The following is a 16674-nucleotide window of genomic DNA, read 5'->3' as shown; positions in this document are numbered from 1 at the left end:
TCCTACCGCCTCGTGATATATAATCATATTTTTCCTCCTTCATCTTCTCTTCATCTGGTATACTGCTATCTGAGCCCTTCCTCTTATTTGGACGGATACTTCTTTGTTGCTGTTGCTGGTGCGTATTCTGTTTTGGTACAGCAGCTTGGGAGTTCATTGCTGGTCTGGGACTATTTGCTTGAGCACGTGTATAATGGCTCTAAAAACAACCAATTAACAGTAATTGTTTACTGCCTGGTTTCTACTAGCCTAAGGAAAAATATTTTACAGAAATCCATCCCTAATAACATACATACGTGAACAGCGTTGACGTTTTGATTGGCACGAGACCTGCGTCGTGATGTAATGCCAATATTTTCACCTTTTAACAAAGAGTGAACAACATCATCTAGAAAGGTCATTTGAACCATAGAAGGATCGACATTCTGTGGTTCTAGTACCTAATCCATGATACAAAACAAAAACAAAAATTAAATAGAATGAGCTAATCAAATATTTGGTATAATTTCTTTACTCGGTAGAAATGTTTAGAAATCAGCTTGGGATCCCTAATTTATAAGATTCTGTTACAATAATTTACTTTATTCACTTAAGACAAAATTACCTTTTTAACATTCTGAAACTTACCATTTCAACTGCTAACCAATAATTAAAAAGCAAATATATTTACTGCAAGTACATCTTGAAAAACAAGGGTATTAATCAAGAATACAGATGCCAACAATGATACTCAAAACAAAAGCACAGATGCCAAGATATGAAATGTATTTTAAAAACAGAAAGCAATTTTCAAAAAGCAGTTCTAAAATAAAACTCAGAGGTAGACTCTAGGGAGAAGAAAAAGATAAAAATTGTGCAAATGAATAATTTTTAAAATGCGGTTAAAACTATTTTAACAATTCAAGGCAGTTTTCTACTTTAAGAGGTAAAAGTTTGTCACTGTTTTAGGGAAAAAAATCAAACGCAATGAAAGAATAACATTTATTTAACATTTTATCTACATTTTAACCAAAGTATTCACTTTGAATTGTGTATAAAAGAGCTCTATCAGATAATCTCCACAATCCAATCAGGCAGGAAGGTATAAATATTTTTTTCTACATAAACAACAGCTTTAAAAATGAATACTTTTTGTATTAAAAAAAAAACCTGAAATCTCAAGACTTTCAGACTGGTACTTAAGACTCCATAGGATTCGGGCTCGGTGGCTCACGCCTGTAATCCCAGCACTTTGGGAGGCCGAGGTGGGCAGATCATGAGGTCAGGAGATCCAGACCATCCTGGTTAAATGGTGAAATCTCGTCTCTACTAAAAATACAAAAAAATTAGCCGGGTGTGGTGGTGGGTGTCTGTAGTCCCAGCTACTCAGGAGGCTGAGGCAGGAGAATGGCATGAACCCAGGAGGCGGAGCTTACAGTGAGCTGAGATCATGCCACTGCATTCTAGCCTGGGTGACAGAGCGAGACTCCATCTCAAAAACAAAACAAAACAAAACAAAGAAACTCCATAGGAAACCTATAATCCTTAAGATTCACCATAAAACTTAATTGAGCATACCAACACTGACATCTGATGTGAGAAGAACTGTAGCGTTTGTGTTTAAGTTTTCACTGATGAAAAGAAACGATTTGGGAAACATTTTTATTACTGGAGGGACAGAAAAACTGCAACTCTGAGAAAGAAAATTTTAGCTGATCTAAGGATTTTGAAAAGACTAATCAATTAAAAGAGTTTAATGCCTCTATTTTAGGACCTGATTTTATCAGTGTTGAAATAAATTGAGCATCACTGTCTCCCTATGACCTGAAATGACCTCTATGAAATATCAGATACACTTAAACTTACTAGAATTACAGGACCAAAAACCATAGAGAAAAAAATTATTTAGTATCAAATTGTTGATGTATTTTGGGGGGCACAGACAATCTGAACTTTTAAAATCTCTACAAAAATATCAGTCGAACTATTTACCTGATCATTCATAACGATCATGGTGCGGGTGAAGAGATCATGATGAGTAATTATGCCAGTAAACCACTGGGTGGCAGAGTCTTGTCTATATACTCTCACTCTGTATCCATTTAAGGAATAAGGACCTTAAAAAAAACACAAGAAATAGAAATGTCTTAAATGGAGACATTTTCATTTAATAACTGCCTTTTAGAAGAAACATGAGCTAGTGTATAACAGTAATATATCCAACTATCAGTTTTCAAAAAAATGTTTTAGAAGTAAATAAATATCCTTTCAAATGAATCATTCTGAAGTTACTATATACACTGCACTAGACCTACATACTTCCTGATTCAACAGAAATAAAATAAGAGAGAAGGAAGGTTTCTAGGATCACAAGTTAGTAAGAGAACAGTTCAAAATGCAAAGTTACAATAGTGTAGAATGTAGTAAGGTCACAAAGCTACTTAGTAAGATTGCGGAAGTTGACTTCCATGGTTGAAATAGGAAGGTTAACTTGCAACTTGATGTTTGTTTGAGTCTTCCAGTTGCCAAAACTTTACCATAAACAACTACAAATTTTGATTTGCTATAACAGCCAGGAAAAGCTGCTAAAAGTCTTAAAAAAGAGATTGGCTAAGTGAATTTATACATACAGCACTAAAAATTTTTAACAAAATATGGTACACTTTGGTGTTAAACTCACTTTTTCAAAGGATATTCTTGTATAGATATCCATTAGAAAATTTAAAAATTAAATATTAAAGATATTTATCTACAGATATTCAGATATGTCTAATAAAACAAGTCACTCTACAGAAGAGGATACTGAGATGAAAATGATCTTTAATTCACAGGTATTAAAATGGTATCAAATACTTTAACAAAGAACTGAAAGGGAAAAATCTGCTGTACCTTAATAATTTACAAAGTGCTTTCAAAATTTTCAAGTGCTTATTTAATTCTCTCTCTTAAGTATTGTTAGCCCTTTTACAAAAATCAAGAAAATGAGAGGTTGACAGATTAGGTAAAATTTTAAGTCAAAGATCTGGGACTGAATTTATTTTTCTGATGTTCTTTCTTCTACAGTTACAACAGATTCAACAATTAATCCTTTGCCAGCTTTAAAAATATATATATAAATCAATGAACTGTAGAAAGTATTCCATATGACCTGTAAATTTAATACATTCATCTAGAGAAAAGTAAAGATGTTGACTGGCTATAATTTAAGGGAGGTGATACGTAAACAGTTTAGTAGCCATATCAATTATATAAACTTCAGTCTTTTCTAACTATTGAAGAATAAGACTTTGTATTACTTTTTCTAAATAATATAGGACATGCTTATAGAGTAACTTCAAATATGATCAGTTTTCAATTCCCATTAACAAACAGTTTACACACTGGTTTGTTCCCACTACTTAACATAGGTTAGAGTCAGCCTCACACAATTCTGCATAGAATGAATAGGGACTATACTGCCCCTTAATCTTTTCTCCTCTAAGGATACAATGCAGAAACAAAATATTATTTTTATACTATTTGCCTGGTTTCTTCAACAAATTAATTGCAAGGAAAGGTAACAAAAAGAGCAACAAAGGGGATGTACCAAACAATCACCATGTGTGGACCTTTTCGGAATCCCTTGATTTTAAAAAAACAAATCAAACCTGTTAAAATATTTGACATAAGACAAATGAAAACTTACAATACCTACTATTTAAAATTTAAAAACTATTACTTTTTTCAGAATAATGTTTCAGCATGTTTTGTTTTAAAAAATGGATAGAGCCGGGCGCGGTGGCTCAAGCCTGTAATCCCAGCACTTTGGGAGGCCGAGATGGGTGGATCACGAAGTCAGGAGATCAAGACCATCCTGGCTAACACGGTGAAACCCCGTCTCTACTAAAAAATACAAAAAACTAGCCGGGCATGGTGGTGGGCATCTGTAGTCCCAGCTACTCGAGAGGCTGAGGCAGGAGAATGGCATAAACCCGGGAGGCCGAGCTTGCAGTGAGCTGAGATCTGGCCACTGCACTCCAGCCTGGGCAGCAGAGCCAGAAAAAAAAAAAAAAAAAAAAAAAAAAGGATAGAATAGGGTGATGTCTGAAATTTGATAGAAGGGGGTATGGACAACACAGGATCAGCCAAGATTTGATAGTTATTGGGGCTGGGAGATAGGCGATTCACTGAAATATTCCATTTTTGTATGTGTTTGAAATTCTCCATAGAAAAGTTTAAAGAATATTTAACCTAGGAAGAATTAAATATGTAGATGATCCACTACTGTACATGCCCATATACAGCAAACAGCTTTGGGATTCTCTCTTGATGCTTAATGGCATGGAAGTTGACGGTTGAGATAAACATGGGAATTTAACAACAAAATTCCATTCGCAAAGACATTCGACAACTGTTCATGCCATATTGTCTCACTTTCCATTCAATTTCCAAAAAGCCTGTATTTACAATACATGATTTTACTGACAGAAATGGGCATTGCTAAAAATTATCAAACCCCACTGGTTCGAAGGTCACATGTTTTAACATACTAAACAAAGGAAACAAAAGATTAGTAAATTTCTGAAAAAGGTGCACTGATGAAATAGGCCACTTTTACCAGATACGAAGAATATTCTTCAAAGGAAATAAATGGTGGCTGTGGGCAACCCTCTACTGCAAACAATGCTTCCTTCTCCAGGAAAGACACACCTAAAGAATTCCATAATATGCAGTTTTCTGTCAACAAAACACCTGTGTGTGGCTGTAATTTCATGACAGGCATTTAGCTCAAATAAGGTAATAAACTTGTGAAATTATCAACTTTCTATGAAAATTATTATGACTCTGCTATTATTTTCCTGGATATATATAACTCAAAATATTGGACTGGGCCTTCTATTTATATTGCACACAATTGAATAACCAAAACCAAATATGATAAGTTGCCTAGATCCAAAAAACTTTAATGCATAACTTCAAAATAGTTACCTTGCATAAAAATCTCCTGAACCTTTTGTTCCTTTACCCAGACTTTCACTTCCTCGTGAAGCTGCGGGTTGTCCCTGAGAACTGGGTTTAGGCTGTCTATGTCGTCCTAGAATTATAGATTAAAAGAAAGGTCCATGTTACGCTCTCCTACCATTAATGTTACAGACTTTCCCTCCTATACGTTCTAAGGACTGAAGAAAATTCCTTTGATCTAAATGTACCAAAAACACAAATTCATGAGTTATAGTTCATTGGCAACTGTATAACAAAAGAGCGTAAGAAATTAATGTGATAAGATTTGACACTTGACAACAATGTCCTAAAGTCAAAATCTGAAATTAATGTGTTTTCTAACTTTTAAAGTATAGCCTTATTCGTCATCTTTTTAAGGGATTCACTGTTGGAAGCAATATACAAATCAAATAACATCAGGTCATTTAAGGGTGTTGGCAGAAGAACTGAGGTGAACATTTTAATGCTGATATATACACAGATGACTTACTGACCTTCCCATAATACTTAACCTCTAGAGTTTGAAACTACTTTTATTCTGTTCTAATTTAAATATCATCAAATTAAGTTCTACTCACAGTCATCTGACCAGTAATTTTACTGCTAAAATTTTTATTTCTTGATACTAGCGCCAAAGCATCCAGATAATCAAAAATACATTATTGATGGTATTACTCTTATACCAGGGTGGATCTAGACATAGAAACAACTGATTCTCTCTCATTGGAGATGTGAGTCACACGATCACACGATTTCCCACAATTTGCTGGACTCTGACATTCTGTTCTCTCTCTCTCTCAAAGTACCTCTGCTGCTCCTGCATTTGAGATCAGCTGCAGTAACACGAGAGTAGCTGGGAAGAATAACAAACCAGCACTGTCAAATGGCAGCTATTTTAAAAGTGGACAGGAAGGGCCAGGTGCAGTGGCTCACGCCTGTAATCCCAGCAACTTTGGGAGGCCGAGGTGGGCGGATCACGAGGTCAGGAGATTGAGACCATCCTAACACGGTGAAATCCTCTCTCTGCCAAAAATACAAAAAAATTAGCTGGGTGTGGTGGCAGGTGCCTGTAGTCCCAGATATTCGGGAGCCTGAGGCAGGAGAATGGTGTGAACCCGACAGGTGGGGCCGAGATCACTCCACTGCACTCTAGCCTGGGTGACAGAGCGAGACTCCGTCTCAAAAAAAAAAAAAAAAAAAAAGTGGACAGGCAGATCATGGAAATCAGTGAATAGAAAAGAGCTAAACTAAGTGAACTATATCTGATGAATAAAAAACAATTTGGCAACTTCGAAAAGCCAAAAGGTGGCTGAAGTGTAAAAAATAAAAAAGGCCCCCTAATCAAGTAGGTCATACTTCACTCTTCAAAGTCTATCCAGGTATAATGTTTCCTTCTCATACTGCTTTTAAGGCACTACTCTGTATTTTTAGAGTAATATTGTGGTAAATATTCTATCTGATATGTACCTAAACATAGTGAAAGCCAACAGGACAAAGTAAGGGCCTTCAAATTAACTATGTTCCTTGGAAAATATATAGAAGTACTGCTTTATAGCAGAAGAAAATACTAGAATGAAAAAATGTCATACAAATAAGTAGGCAAAATCTGTCATTTTGGAAGGAAAAAAAATGGGCATTAACATGTCTTTCTTTACTTTGCAAAGAAACTTTCTAGCAATCTCTTTTCTCTGCAACCCCTCAATAATACAGTGGACACTTAGAAAGTCCTATCAGACTCTAACCCGCTTAATGCACATCAGCTGACAGTCTAGTCTATAACAAACAGAACATAGGAAACTTTTTTTTTCTTTTTGAGATGGAATTTTGCTCTTGTTGCCTAGGCTGGAGTGCAATGGCGTGGTCCCAGCTCACTGCAACCTCCGCCTCCCAGGTTCAAGTGATTCTCCTGTCTCAGTCTCCCGAGTAGCTAGGGTTACAGGCTCATGCCACCACGCCTGGCTAATTTTTGTATTTTTAGTAGAGACGGGGTTTCATCATATTGGTTAGGCTGGTCTCGAACTCCTGACCTTAGGTAATCTGCCTGCCTCGGCCTCCCAAAGTATTGGTATTATAGGCGTGAGCCACCACACCCGGCCCATAGAAAACTATTTTACAAGGAAAACCATTACTAATTTCAGATATCTCTGACAGCAAGTTCTTTTAAAATTTCTGTCACTTTAAAACTTCCATACATAAACGTCCATATACCTTTTCCATAATATAGGGAATTATAAACTGTTTTTTCTGTGCTGTTTTATTTTCAGAGACAGTCTCACTCTCGCCCAGCCCGTAGTGTACTGGGCATGATCTTGACTCACTGCAATCTTCGCCTCCCAAGTTCAAGCGATTCTCCTGTCTCAGCTTCCTGTGTAGCTGGGATTACAGGTGAACGCCACCACGCACAACTAAATTGTGTATTTTTAGTAGAGACAGGGTTTCATCATGTTGACCAGGGTGGTCCAAACTCCTGGACTCAAGCGATCTGCCCACTTTGGCCTCCCAAAATGCGGGGATTACAGGTGTGAGCCACCACGCCTGGCTATAAACTATTTTTAAAGAAGCACTGCCAACACCTTGCAGACAAGTACAGTTTATATAACCAGTTGCCTGTGTTGAAATTTTACAACTTATAACTCATTTATTTATATCTTATTTATTCAACAGGTTAAAATAATGGGCTATAAAACCAGCTGCCTATGTTGAAATTTTACAAGTTATACCTACTAGGATATATAATCTATTTCTTCAACATTTATTTATAAATATTTTTTGTTTTGTTTTGAGACGGAGTCTCACTCTGTCGCCCAGGCTGGAGTGCAGTGGTGCAATCTTGCTTCACTGCAACCTCCGCTTCCTGGGTTCAAGAGATTCTCCTGCCTCAGCCTCCTGAGTACCTGGGATTACAGGTGCCCACCACCATGCCCGGCTAATGTTTTATATTTTTAGTAGAGACGGGGTTTCGCCACGTTGGTCAGGCTGGTCTCAAACTCCTGACCTCTTGATCCACCTGCCTCAGCCTCCCAATGGGATTATAAGCATGAGCCTCTGCACCCAGCCTTATAAATATTTTTTCAACAGGTTAAAATAATGGGCTGTATTTCCAAGATCATTAAACAACATACAAATATTTTTCCAACAATAAACCATTAATTTTCTAGTGGAAATAGCATACCATTAAAAACTGTTAATTTGAGTCCCTCTACTGATACGACTTTATGTAAGTTCAAACTCTGGTCTCTCAATCTCCTCATCTATAAAGGAGAGTTACTAATATTTCCTTCTTTTTCTATCTTAATAAATGTTTTAATAAGATTTTTTCTTATGTACAAAAATTAGCTTTCTTAAAACATCTAATTCTGAATTATGACATTTGAGTACTGAATGATGTGAACTACTTGGTTAATTAAAGTATCCCAATGCACTGCCTGATTATGACGGCATTGTTGTTGCTGAACTGCTTCCCCTCATCTACATATAGTACTCTGTAAGTTACAGGAATTTCTGTTACATCACCATTCCTATTTTAAACAGGATTGTTAAAGGTTAAATGAGCAAATCTTGTAACAGTCAATTAGTTTTCTTTAAAATATATTTACTGACTTGAATAAGTTTGTACACGTGCTAAATGTTAGATACAGTCAACAAGGCTGACTTACAGATAAGATAAATTAAGGGTCTGGAATTACAAACTAGCTATAAATACCCACTATCTTTCACAGAATTTAAAAGGTCTTCAGCTGTGCCTTGAGCTTGTGTGAGATTAAAAATCCACTTAACGGGCCGGGCGCGGTGGCTCAAGCCTATAATCCCAGCACTTTGGGAGGCCGAGGCGGGTGGATCACGAGGTCAGGAGATCGAGACCATCCTGGCCAACATGGTGAAACCCCATCTCTACTAAAAATACAAAAATTAGCTGGGTGTGGTGGCAGGTGCCTGTAATCCCAGCTACTAGGGAGGCTGAGGCAGGAGAATCGCTTGAACCCAAGAGGCAGAGGTTGCAGTGAGCCGAGATCGTACCACTGCACTCTAGCCTAGCAACAGAGTGAGATTCTGTCTCAAAAAAAAAAAAACAAACAAAAAAAAAACAAAAAATCCGCTTAATGGCACAGTCTTCACATTTCACACTTTAAAGACAGTAACTATAAGTAGTTACCTATATATAGTTTTTATCTTGAATAACTAATACCTATTAATTTTTCAAATACAAGTCACCTCACTAAGTGAAGAGACAGGACCCTCTGTGAACTTCTCCTCCTGCATAAACTGTATCCTATTTGAGCTACTAGTTATAACCTCCAGCAAATGACAAATGGAAAAAAAATCAGTTCACTAAGATCTGCTTTATTAGAAACATACACAGAACACAGAAAAAGTTCAAAAAACATCTTAAATGAGGTCTGGGAGTACACCATTCACTTGTGTGTTGTTCCCCCTTTTGCAAAGACAGACATGAACTCTAATTGAACATTAGACACCTTAATGTACTGATACAGAAAAACAGCTAACATAAGACCAGGCATGGTAGCTCACACCTGTAATCCTAGCACTTTGGGAGGCTGAGGCAGGTGGATCACCTGAGATTAGGGGTTCATCCTGGCCAACATGGTGAAACCCTGTCTCTACTAAAAATACAAAAATTAGCCAGGGGTAGCAACACACGCCTGTGAATCCCAGCTACTGGCGAGGCTGAGGCCGGAGGCCACAGAATCACTTGAACCCGGGAGGCAGAGGATGCAGTGAGCTGAGATGGTGCCATTGCACTCCAGCCTAGGCAACAAGAGCGAGACTCCATCTCAAAAAACAAACAAAAACTAACCTAATGGTGCATTTACTATGGCAGAAACTGTGCTGGGTGCTTTCCATACAGTATCAATTGTTTTAACAACTTTGTGAGCTGAAATACATAGTATGTTCAGAGAGGCTCACGGTTACAAGCAGGAAGTGACAGAGCTGATACGTGAACCTAGTTCTGTGACTTCCAGGGCTCAGGTTCTTCTCCACCCCTGCCTGCCCCCCCGCCCCCGGACCCCTGCAACATACACTCTCTCTCATTAGCACAATCAAAAGAAATGAAAGCGGCCGGGCGCGGTGGCTCAAGCCTGTAATCCCAGCACTTTGGGAGGCCGAGACGGGCGCATCACGAGGTCAGGAGATCGAGACCATCCTGGCTAACACGGTGAAACCCCGTCTCTACTAAAAAAACACAAAAAACTAGCCGGGTGAGGTGGCGGGCGCCTGTAGTCCCAGCTACTCGGGAGGCTGAGGCAGGAGAATGGCGTAAAACCCGGGAGGCGGAGCTTACAGTGAGCTGAGATCCGGCCACTGCACTCCACCCTGGGCGACAGAGCGAGACTCCGTCTCAAAAAAAAAAAAAAAAAAAAAAAAAAAAAAAAAAGAAATGAAAGCTTACTATCATTGCCTTTTAAATTTTGACACATTTCTTTATATGTAAGGGGTAAAAGGCAACATTATCTTATAAAGTGAGACTGACTCAAAAGCAAAGAACTGAAAGACAATGGGTAGAAGATACCTTTCTATAAACTTCTAACACTGGTTATGTGACATTCCATATATAGAAATAGTCAAATACTTATCAAAGAGAGGAGACTTAGGGTGGCAAACTCATGCAATCTTATAATCAGAAAGTGTAAAAGAGAAGAAACATCACTTTGGTGATGTACCTTAGTCATGATCTACAAAATACCCAAATGCTGTTTTTTTCTAGGTTAACACTGTGCTGAATGACTATCTGGATGATCAAAATGCAGGTATTTTTTCATGTGTACAGGAGGGAATAATGGGGCCAGGTGTGGTGGTTCACACCTATAATCCCAGCACTTCAAGGAAGCCTAGGTGGGAGGATCCCTTGAGTCCAGGAGCTCAAGACTAGCCTGAGCAACATGGCAAGATGCCATTGCTATAAAAAATTTAAATATCAGCCAGGCATGGTGGGGTGTGCACCTGTAGTCCCAACTACTCAGGAGGGTGAGGTGGGAGGATCACTTGAGCCCAGGAATTCAAGACAGCAGTGACCTATAATTGTGCCTCTGCACTTCAGCCTGGGCAACAAAACACTACCCTGTTTCCAAAAAAAAAAAAAAAGTTAAAATCAGGTCGGGTGCAGTGGCTCATGCCTGCAATCCCAGCACTCTGGGAAGCCAAGGCGGGTGGATCACCTGAGGTCACAAGTTCGAGACCAGTCTGACCAACATGGTGAAACCAAACCTCAACTTTACTAAAAAATACAAAAGAATGTATTTGGGTGTAGTGGCGCGCATCTGTAATCCTAGCTACTCTACTAATGCTGAGACAGGAGAATCCCTTGAACCTGGGAGGCAGAAGTTGCAGTGAGCTCAGATCGTGCCACTGCACTCCAGACTGGGTGGCAGAGTAAGACTCTCAAAGAAAAGGTTAAAATCAGGCTGGAATGTGTATTTTGACAGACTACTGTACTAACGTAATTTTAAGTGATTATGGACTTTCTATTTAATTCGAAAGAAAAAAATAACCATCTGGGTAGTATAAAATATAAGCTCACAACACTAAAATATTCAGATATGCCCGGTTAGGTTTAATGACACCAGTATTATGAAAGTGTTAAAAATAAACATAACTCATTTCCTAAGATAATAAGGCAGAATGCTCCTTGCCAGCTCAAGAAATATATTCTTTATGTCACACATAGTCTCATTTGACTGCTGACAAAAAGCCAACAAAGGGTGGTTAATTTCTAAGTGACAGAGAAGATTGGCTTAATAATGTAATAGATTTGCTCTAAAGTCTCAACTGATGTCTAGAGTAGCACTTCCATTTTAGGATATAAGAAATATCACAAAACTGGAGCAGTTTCTCCTCCTTTGGACAATTTTGGATAGATAATGACTGAATGCTCACTTTCAAATTGATACTGATATGTGGCTTATTAATGGAATGATTTTCCCCTCTGCTATAAAACCCTTGATCTTTGTGGTAACATCCAGTGTGCTTTCTTAAAATTCCATTCCATTACATAAATTTCTCCATAAAGACCATCTTTGATAGTATAAGAATTACCATAAAAGCAATTATTTTATATCCTGAATATCAGGTGATTGAACATGTTTTGCCACACCAGTTTCACCAGTCATAAATTCATGGTTTAGCAAAACTACAAATAGTCGCTTCTTCTTAGATTCCTGAGATTGCTGGCCAACAGTTTTAAAACATGAATGTTAAGTCCACAAGAGTGACATTAATTTTTACCACACCGCATCTTTTTAATTTATAAAAGAATCCATTTTGTTAATAAGGATTTGCTGAGACAGGAAGTCTATGAAGTTTGAAAGTTGCTACAGGGGTGCTCAAAAAGCACAGCTGTCTATACCACATGCAGTTAACTAAATGAAGGTACCAGTGAAGGCTTCCATGTATTTTCATGATTTATAATAAGGGCTAGCAAACATTTTTGTAAATGGCCAGAAAGTAAATATATTAGGCTTTGTGGGCCATACCATTTGTCACAACTACTCAACCCTGCTGTTACAGCAGAAAAGTAGCTAAAAAATACCATAAAAACAGATAAATGAATGAGCATGGCTATGTTCCAATAAATGTTTCTATATTAGCATTCTATGAAATTTGAATTTCACAGAATGTTTAGTTGTCATGACATATTCTTCTTTTGAGTTTTTTTCAACTGTTTAAAAATGTAAAAGTAACTGGACACACTGGCTTGTACCTCTAATGCTAGCTACTCAGGAGGCTGAGGTGGGAGGATCCCTTCAGCCCAGAAGTTCAAAGCTACAATGAGGTATGATCACCATAGTCACTGTATTCCACCCTGGGTGACAGAGAAGGATCCTGTCTCTAAAAAAGTAAAAAAGGAAAAGACAAAAACAAGAGGCAAGCTGGATTTAGCTTGTAGTTTGCCTTTTCCTGATTAAAAACAACAAAACAAAACCACCAGTATGAAGCAAGATTAAAAACTTCTACATCATGTATCAAATACAATTTTAAATATACTAATGCAATTTGGTCTAATTGACTGCAAACTCTTACTTCCACAAATGCTTGAATTATATACAATCATGAGCACAGGAAATTAAATCAATACCAAATCCTTTTCACCAGTAAAGACAAAAATATCTTAAGGTAAATATATTATTTAAACTTTCACAAGTAAATGAGTTCCCCTGATGTATTCTGGATAATGCTTAGCCTTCCAAATATAACAGTATACTTGATTTTAATGTAGATAATTTAAGAAAAATTATCTACTTTGCAAGATAAGATTTCCTCCTTTAGGTCAATGACTATTACATACAGAGGTTGGAACCACCATCTTCTCTGGGCTCCCAAGTAAAGTAAAAATGAGTATATACATTGAAAAGTAAGAGATATTATAGTCTTTACCTGATTTATTAAGGACACGAGAGATTAATCTCTTAAGCTGTCTATGTAGTGGTGTGTGCGTGTGTGGGGACGGGTGTGGGTATAAATATAAATACTTTTTTTTTTTTTTTTAAAGAAACATATTAAAAGCTTTCACATAATTAAAAGCAGGGGTAATGAAGTCTCTGTATACAAAATTCCATCATTTTGATTAGTTGTGGTTAATTCGGATGTCTAGAATCCAGACTATCATTTAAACTAAAGCAATAAAATGTCTATCTTTCCAAAACGTTATTAAACATAAAGATTAGGATGGGGCTACTCTGGGCACACTGCCTAAGGGTAGCCCTGCTCTACAAGGAGCAGTTTAAGAAAAAAAAAAAATTGAGATGGTAGGAGGAAATAGGACAACAATTTATATTATCCATGTAATTCTTTTCTCATTTATATAATCAAGAAGATAATATACAATATGCTTAGTCTTTCTAAATTATTTACATTCTGAAACTACATGAGATAAATTTAGGTTCTGAATACAAGTGATGAAAGTAGTAAATACAATAAAACTCTATTTTCATTTATTATAACTGGAAATAGTCTAGAAATGGAAGTGACATTCAGAAAATCAGAATGATGTTTATTTTTTTTTTTTTTTTGGCTAAAAAAGGATTGTTGTACCAGGGGAAAACAGCAAACACCAACATTTTAATGTTACAATTATTACATTTTTGCTTTCAAATAATATTCTTTGCATTAGAGTTTTATCTTTATTTAGAAACAAAACAAAGTGATGAATGATTTTGATCCCACGCTGATCAAAAGAAAGCAATTTCAGTAAAAGGTTGTTTTTAAAAATCCGAAATAGATTTAGTTTTTTTCCTAAAAATTAACATGCTGGTAAGCATATTCATCAGCTATTGAGGCCTAAGTGGAATTGGTAACTTGAAGTGAACCTTAAAGACAATGTCCAGCATGTCCATGGGCAAATCATTAATTTTGTCTACACATAAAATGAAAATAAGCCAGGCACAGTGGCTCATGCCTATAATCCCAGGCATGGGAGGCTGAAGCAGGTGGATCACCTGAGGTCAGGAGTTCAAGACCAGCCTGGCCAACATGGTGAACCCTTTCTCTATTAAAAACACAAGAATTAGTCGGGCATGGTGGTACATGCCTGTAATCCCAGCTATTTGGGAGGCTGAGGCAGGAGAATCGGTTGGACCTGGGAGGCGGAGGTTGCAGTGAGCTGAGATTGAGCCACTGCACTCCAGCCTGGGCAACAGAGCAAAGACTCTGTTTCCAAAAAATACTACCACTTCTTTACTCTGCACTTTTTGCCAGTTTTGAATACCATTCGTTTTCACAGCATCAACATTTAATCATAAGAATTTAAGAACCGGCCGGGCGCGGTGGCTCAAGCCTGTAATCCCAGCACTTTGGGAGGCCGAGGCGGGTGGATCACGAGGTCAGGAGATCGAGACCATCCTGGCTAACATGGTGAAACCCCGTCTCTACTAAAAATACAAAAAACTAGCCGGGCGTGGTGGCGGGCGCCTGTAGTCCCAGCCACTCGGAGGCTGAGGCAGGAGAATGGCGTGAACCTGGGAGGCGGAGCTTGCAGTGAGCCGAGATGGCGCCACTGCACTCCAGCCTGGGTGACACAGCGCGAGACTCCGTCTCAAAAAAAAAAAAAAAAAAGAATTTAAGAACCATATTAACTTATATAATATGCAGAAGGCTCCACAAACATTACAGGATCTAAGAGCTAAATGTTTTGTCCATTTCATAAAATGATAACTGTAAATACAATTGGAGCTTTAAGAGCTTTAAGTTGCATTCATAATGGTAGTTATTTAAACCCTGGCTCTATTAAAATTACAAAAATTTAGCTGGGTGTGGTGGCACACACTTGTAATCCCAGCTACTTGAGAGGCTGAGGCATGAGAATCACTTGAACCCAGCAAGTAGAAATTGCAGTGAGACAAGATCATGTTACTATACTCCAGCCTAGGTGACAGAGTGAGACTGTCCCAAAAAACATAAAAAAAATTTGACCACCACATATTGCCACAAAATTGTCTCCAAATGCTAGTGGGAGAAAGGAGGCTTTCTACCACATAAGGTTAAAGAAATGTTATTTCTAAGTATTTCTAACATAATTCTGAGTCTGTATTGTCAATTTTGGTGATGTGATTCTGTACAACACATAATATAATAAAATCTAAAAATTACCAGATTTATCATCATTGTTAAATTTTTAAGTTGTAGGCAGAATTTTAAATTATTATAATTTTTAAGGAACCTCTTGATTCTCTGTATACATTCCAAACACGAATATTTTAGAGCCAACCACTTGGGACACTATTTACACACCAAACCCCCACCCAAAATACCTTAAACTATGCAAGCAAGACCTTAATGCATGCAAATCAGAATTAAGCTAGTAGTACGGGATTCACTCAACTGTGATCCTAAATTTCTGTGATTACTCTGATTTTCTAAATAAGATGGGTAAACTGTCAGTTTAGAGAACAAAACTGACTTCAATGGCAATTAAGCCTAGCTTTTTACAAAGCAAGCTTTAGAAGCAATGACTTACTGCAATTAGCCTGGTGGCCTTAAGAATTTCTTGCCAAATACAACAGAAAACACTAATTAGTTATAGAAATCAATGAGCAATCCTGAAATCTGCATGGAATCAAAAGGTGGCAGGGGCTCTACATGAACTGCAATTATATAAAATAAGGAAACAGGCCGGGCGCGGTGGCTCATGCCTGTAATTCCAGCACTTCGGGAGGCCAAGGTGGGCAGATCACTTGAAGTCAGGAGTTCAAGACCAGCCTGGGAAACATGGTGAAACCCCGTCTCCACTAAAAACACATAAATTAGCTGGACATGGTGGCACACACCTGTAATCCTAGCTACTCAGGAGGCTGAAACAGAAGAATCACTTGAACCCAGAAGGCGGAGGTTGCAGTGCACCAATATTGTGCCATTGTATTCTAGCCTAGGCGACAGAGCAAGACTCCGTCTAAAAAAATATAAAATAAAATAAAATAAAATAAAATAAAATAAAATAAAATAAAATAAAACAAGAAAATAGACTATCTCCTTTACACTTTTTTCTTCTAGATAGAGTCTTCCTCTTGTCACCCAGGCTGGAGTGCAATGGTGTGATCTCAGCTTACTGCAGCCTCCGCCTCCTGGGTTCAAGCGATTCTCCTGCCTCAGCCTCCCGAGTAGCTGGGATTACAGGCACCGCTACCATGCCCAGCTAATTTTTTATATTTTTAGTAGAGATGAGGTTTCACCATGTTGGCCAGGTTGGTCTCGAATTCCTGACCT

The 16674-nt window shown here is 37.8% G+C and overlaps 1 protein-coding gene across 5 annotated transcripts in view; it reads right to left on the bottom strand.

Annotated features, from left to right (window-relative positions):
* JMJD1C (jumonji domain containing 1C) overlaps positions 1-16674 on the bottom strand; it is a 363296-nt gene that overhangs the window by 48636 nt on the left and 297986 nt on the right. For 2 of the 5 annotated variants that reach the window (XM_025395493.1, XM_025395494.1), the window contains 4 exons: positions 4948-5053; positions 1972-2096; positions 297-440; positions 7-199 (listed from right to left, as the gene is read on the bottom strand). In XM_025395493.1, the coding sequence (XP_025251278.1) occupies positions 7-199; positions 297-440; positions 1972-2096; positions 4948-4954 (469 nt within the window). In that variant the 5' untranslated portion in view covers positions 4955-5053. Of the gene's footprint in view, positions 1-6; positions 200-292; positions 441-1971; positions 2097-4947; positions 5054-16674 lie in introns of all 5 variants that reach the window. The other 3 variants (XM_025395496.1, XM_025395495.1, XM_025395497.1) reach the window with 2 other exon arrangements.

The sequence above is a fragment of the Theropithecus gelada genome, chromosome 9 (genome assembly GCF_003255815.1).
Source record: "Theropithecus gelada isolate Dixy chromosome 9, Tgel_1.0, whole genome shotgun sequence".
Classification (NCBI taxonomy): Eukaryota; Metazoa; Chordata; class Mammalia; order Primates; family Cercopithecidae; genus Theropithecus; species Theropithecus gelada.
Note: the sequence above shows the minus strand (reverse complement) of the source record. Positions and strands in the feature narration are given on the sequence as shown.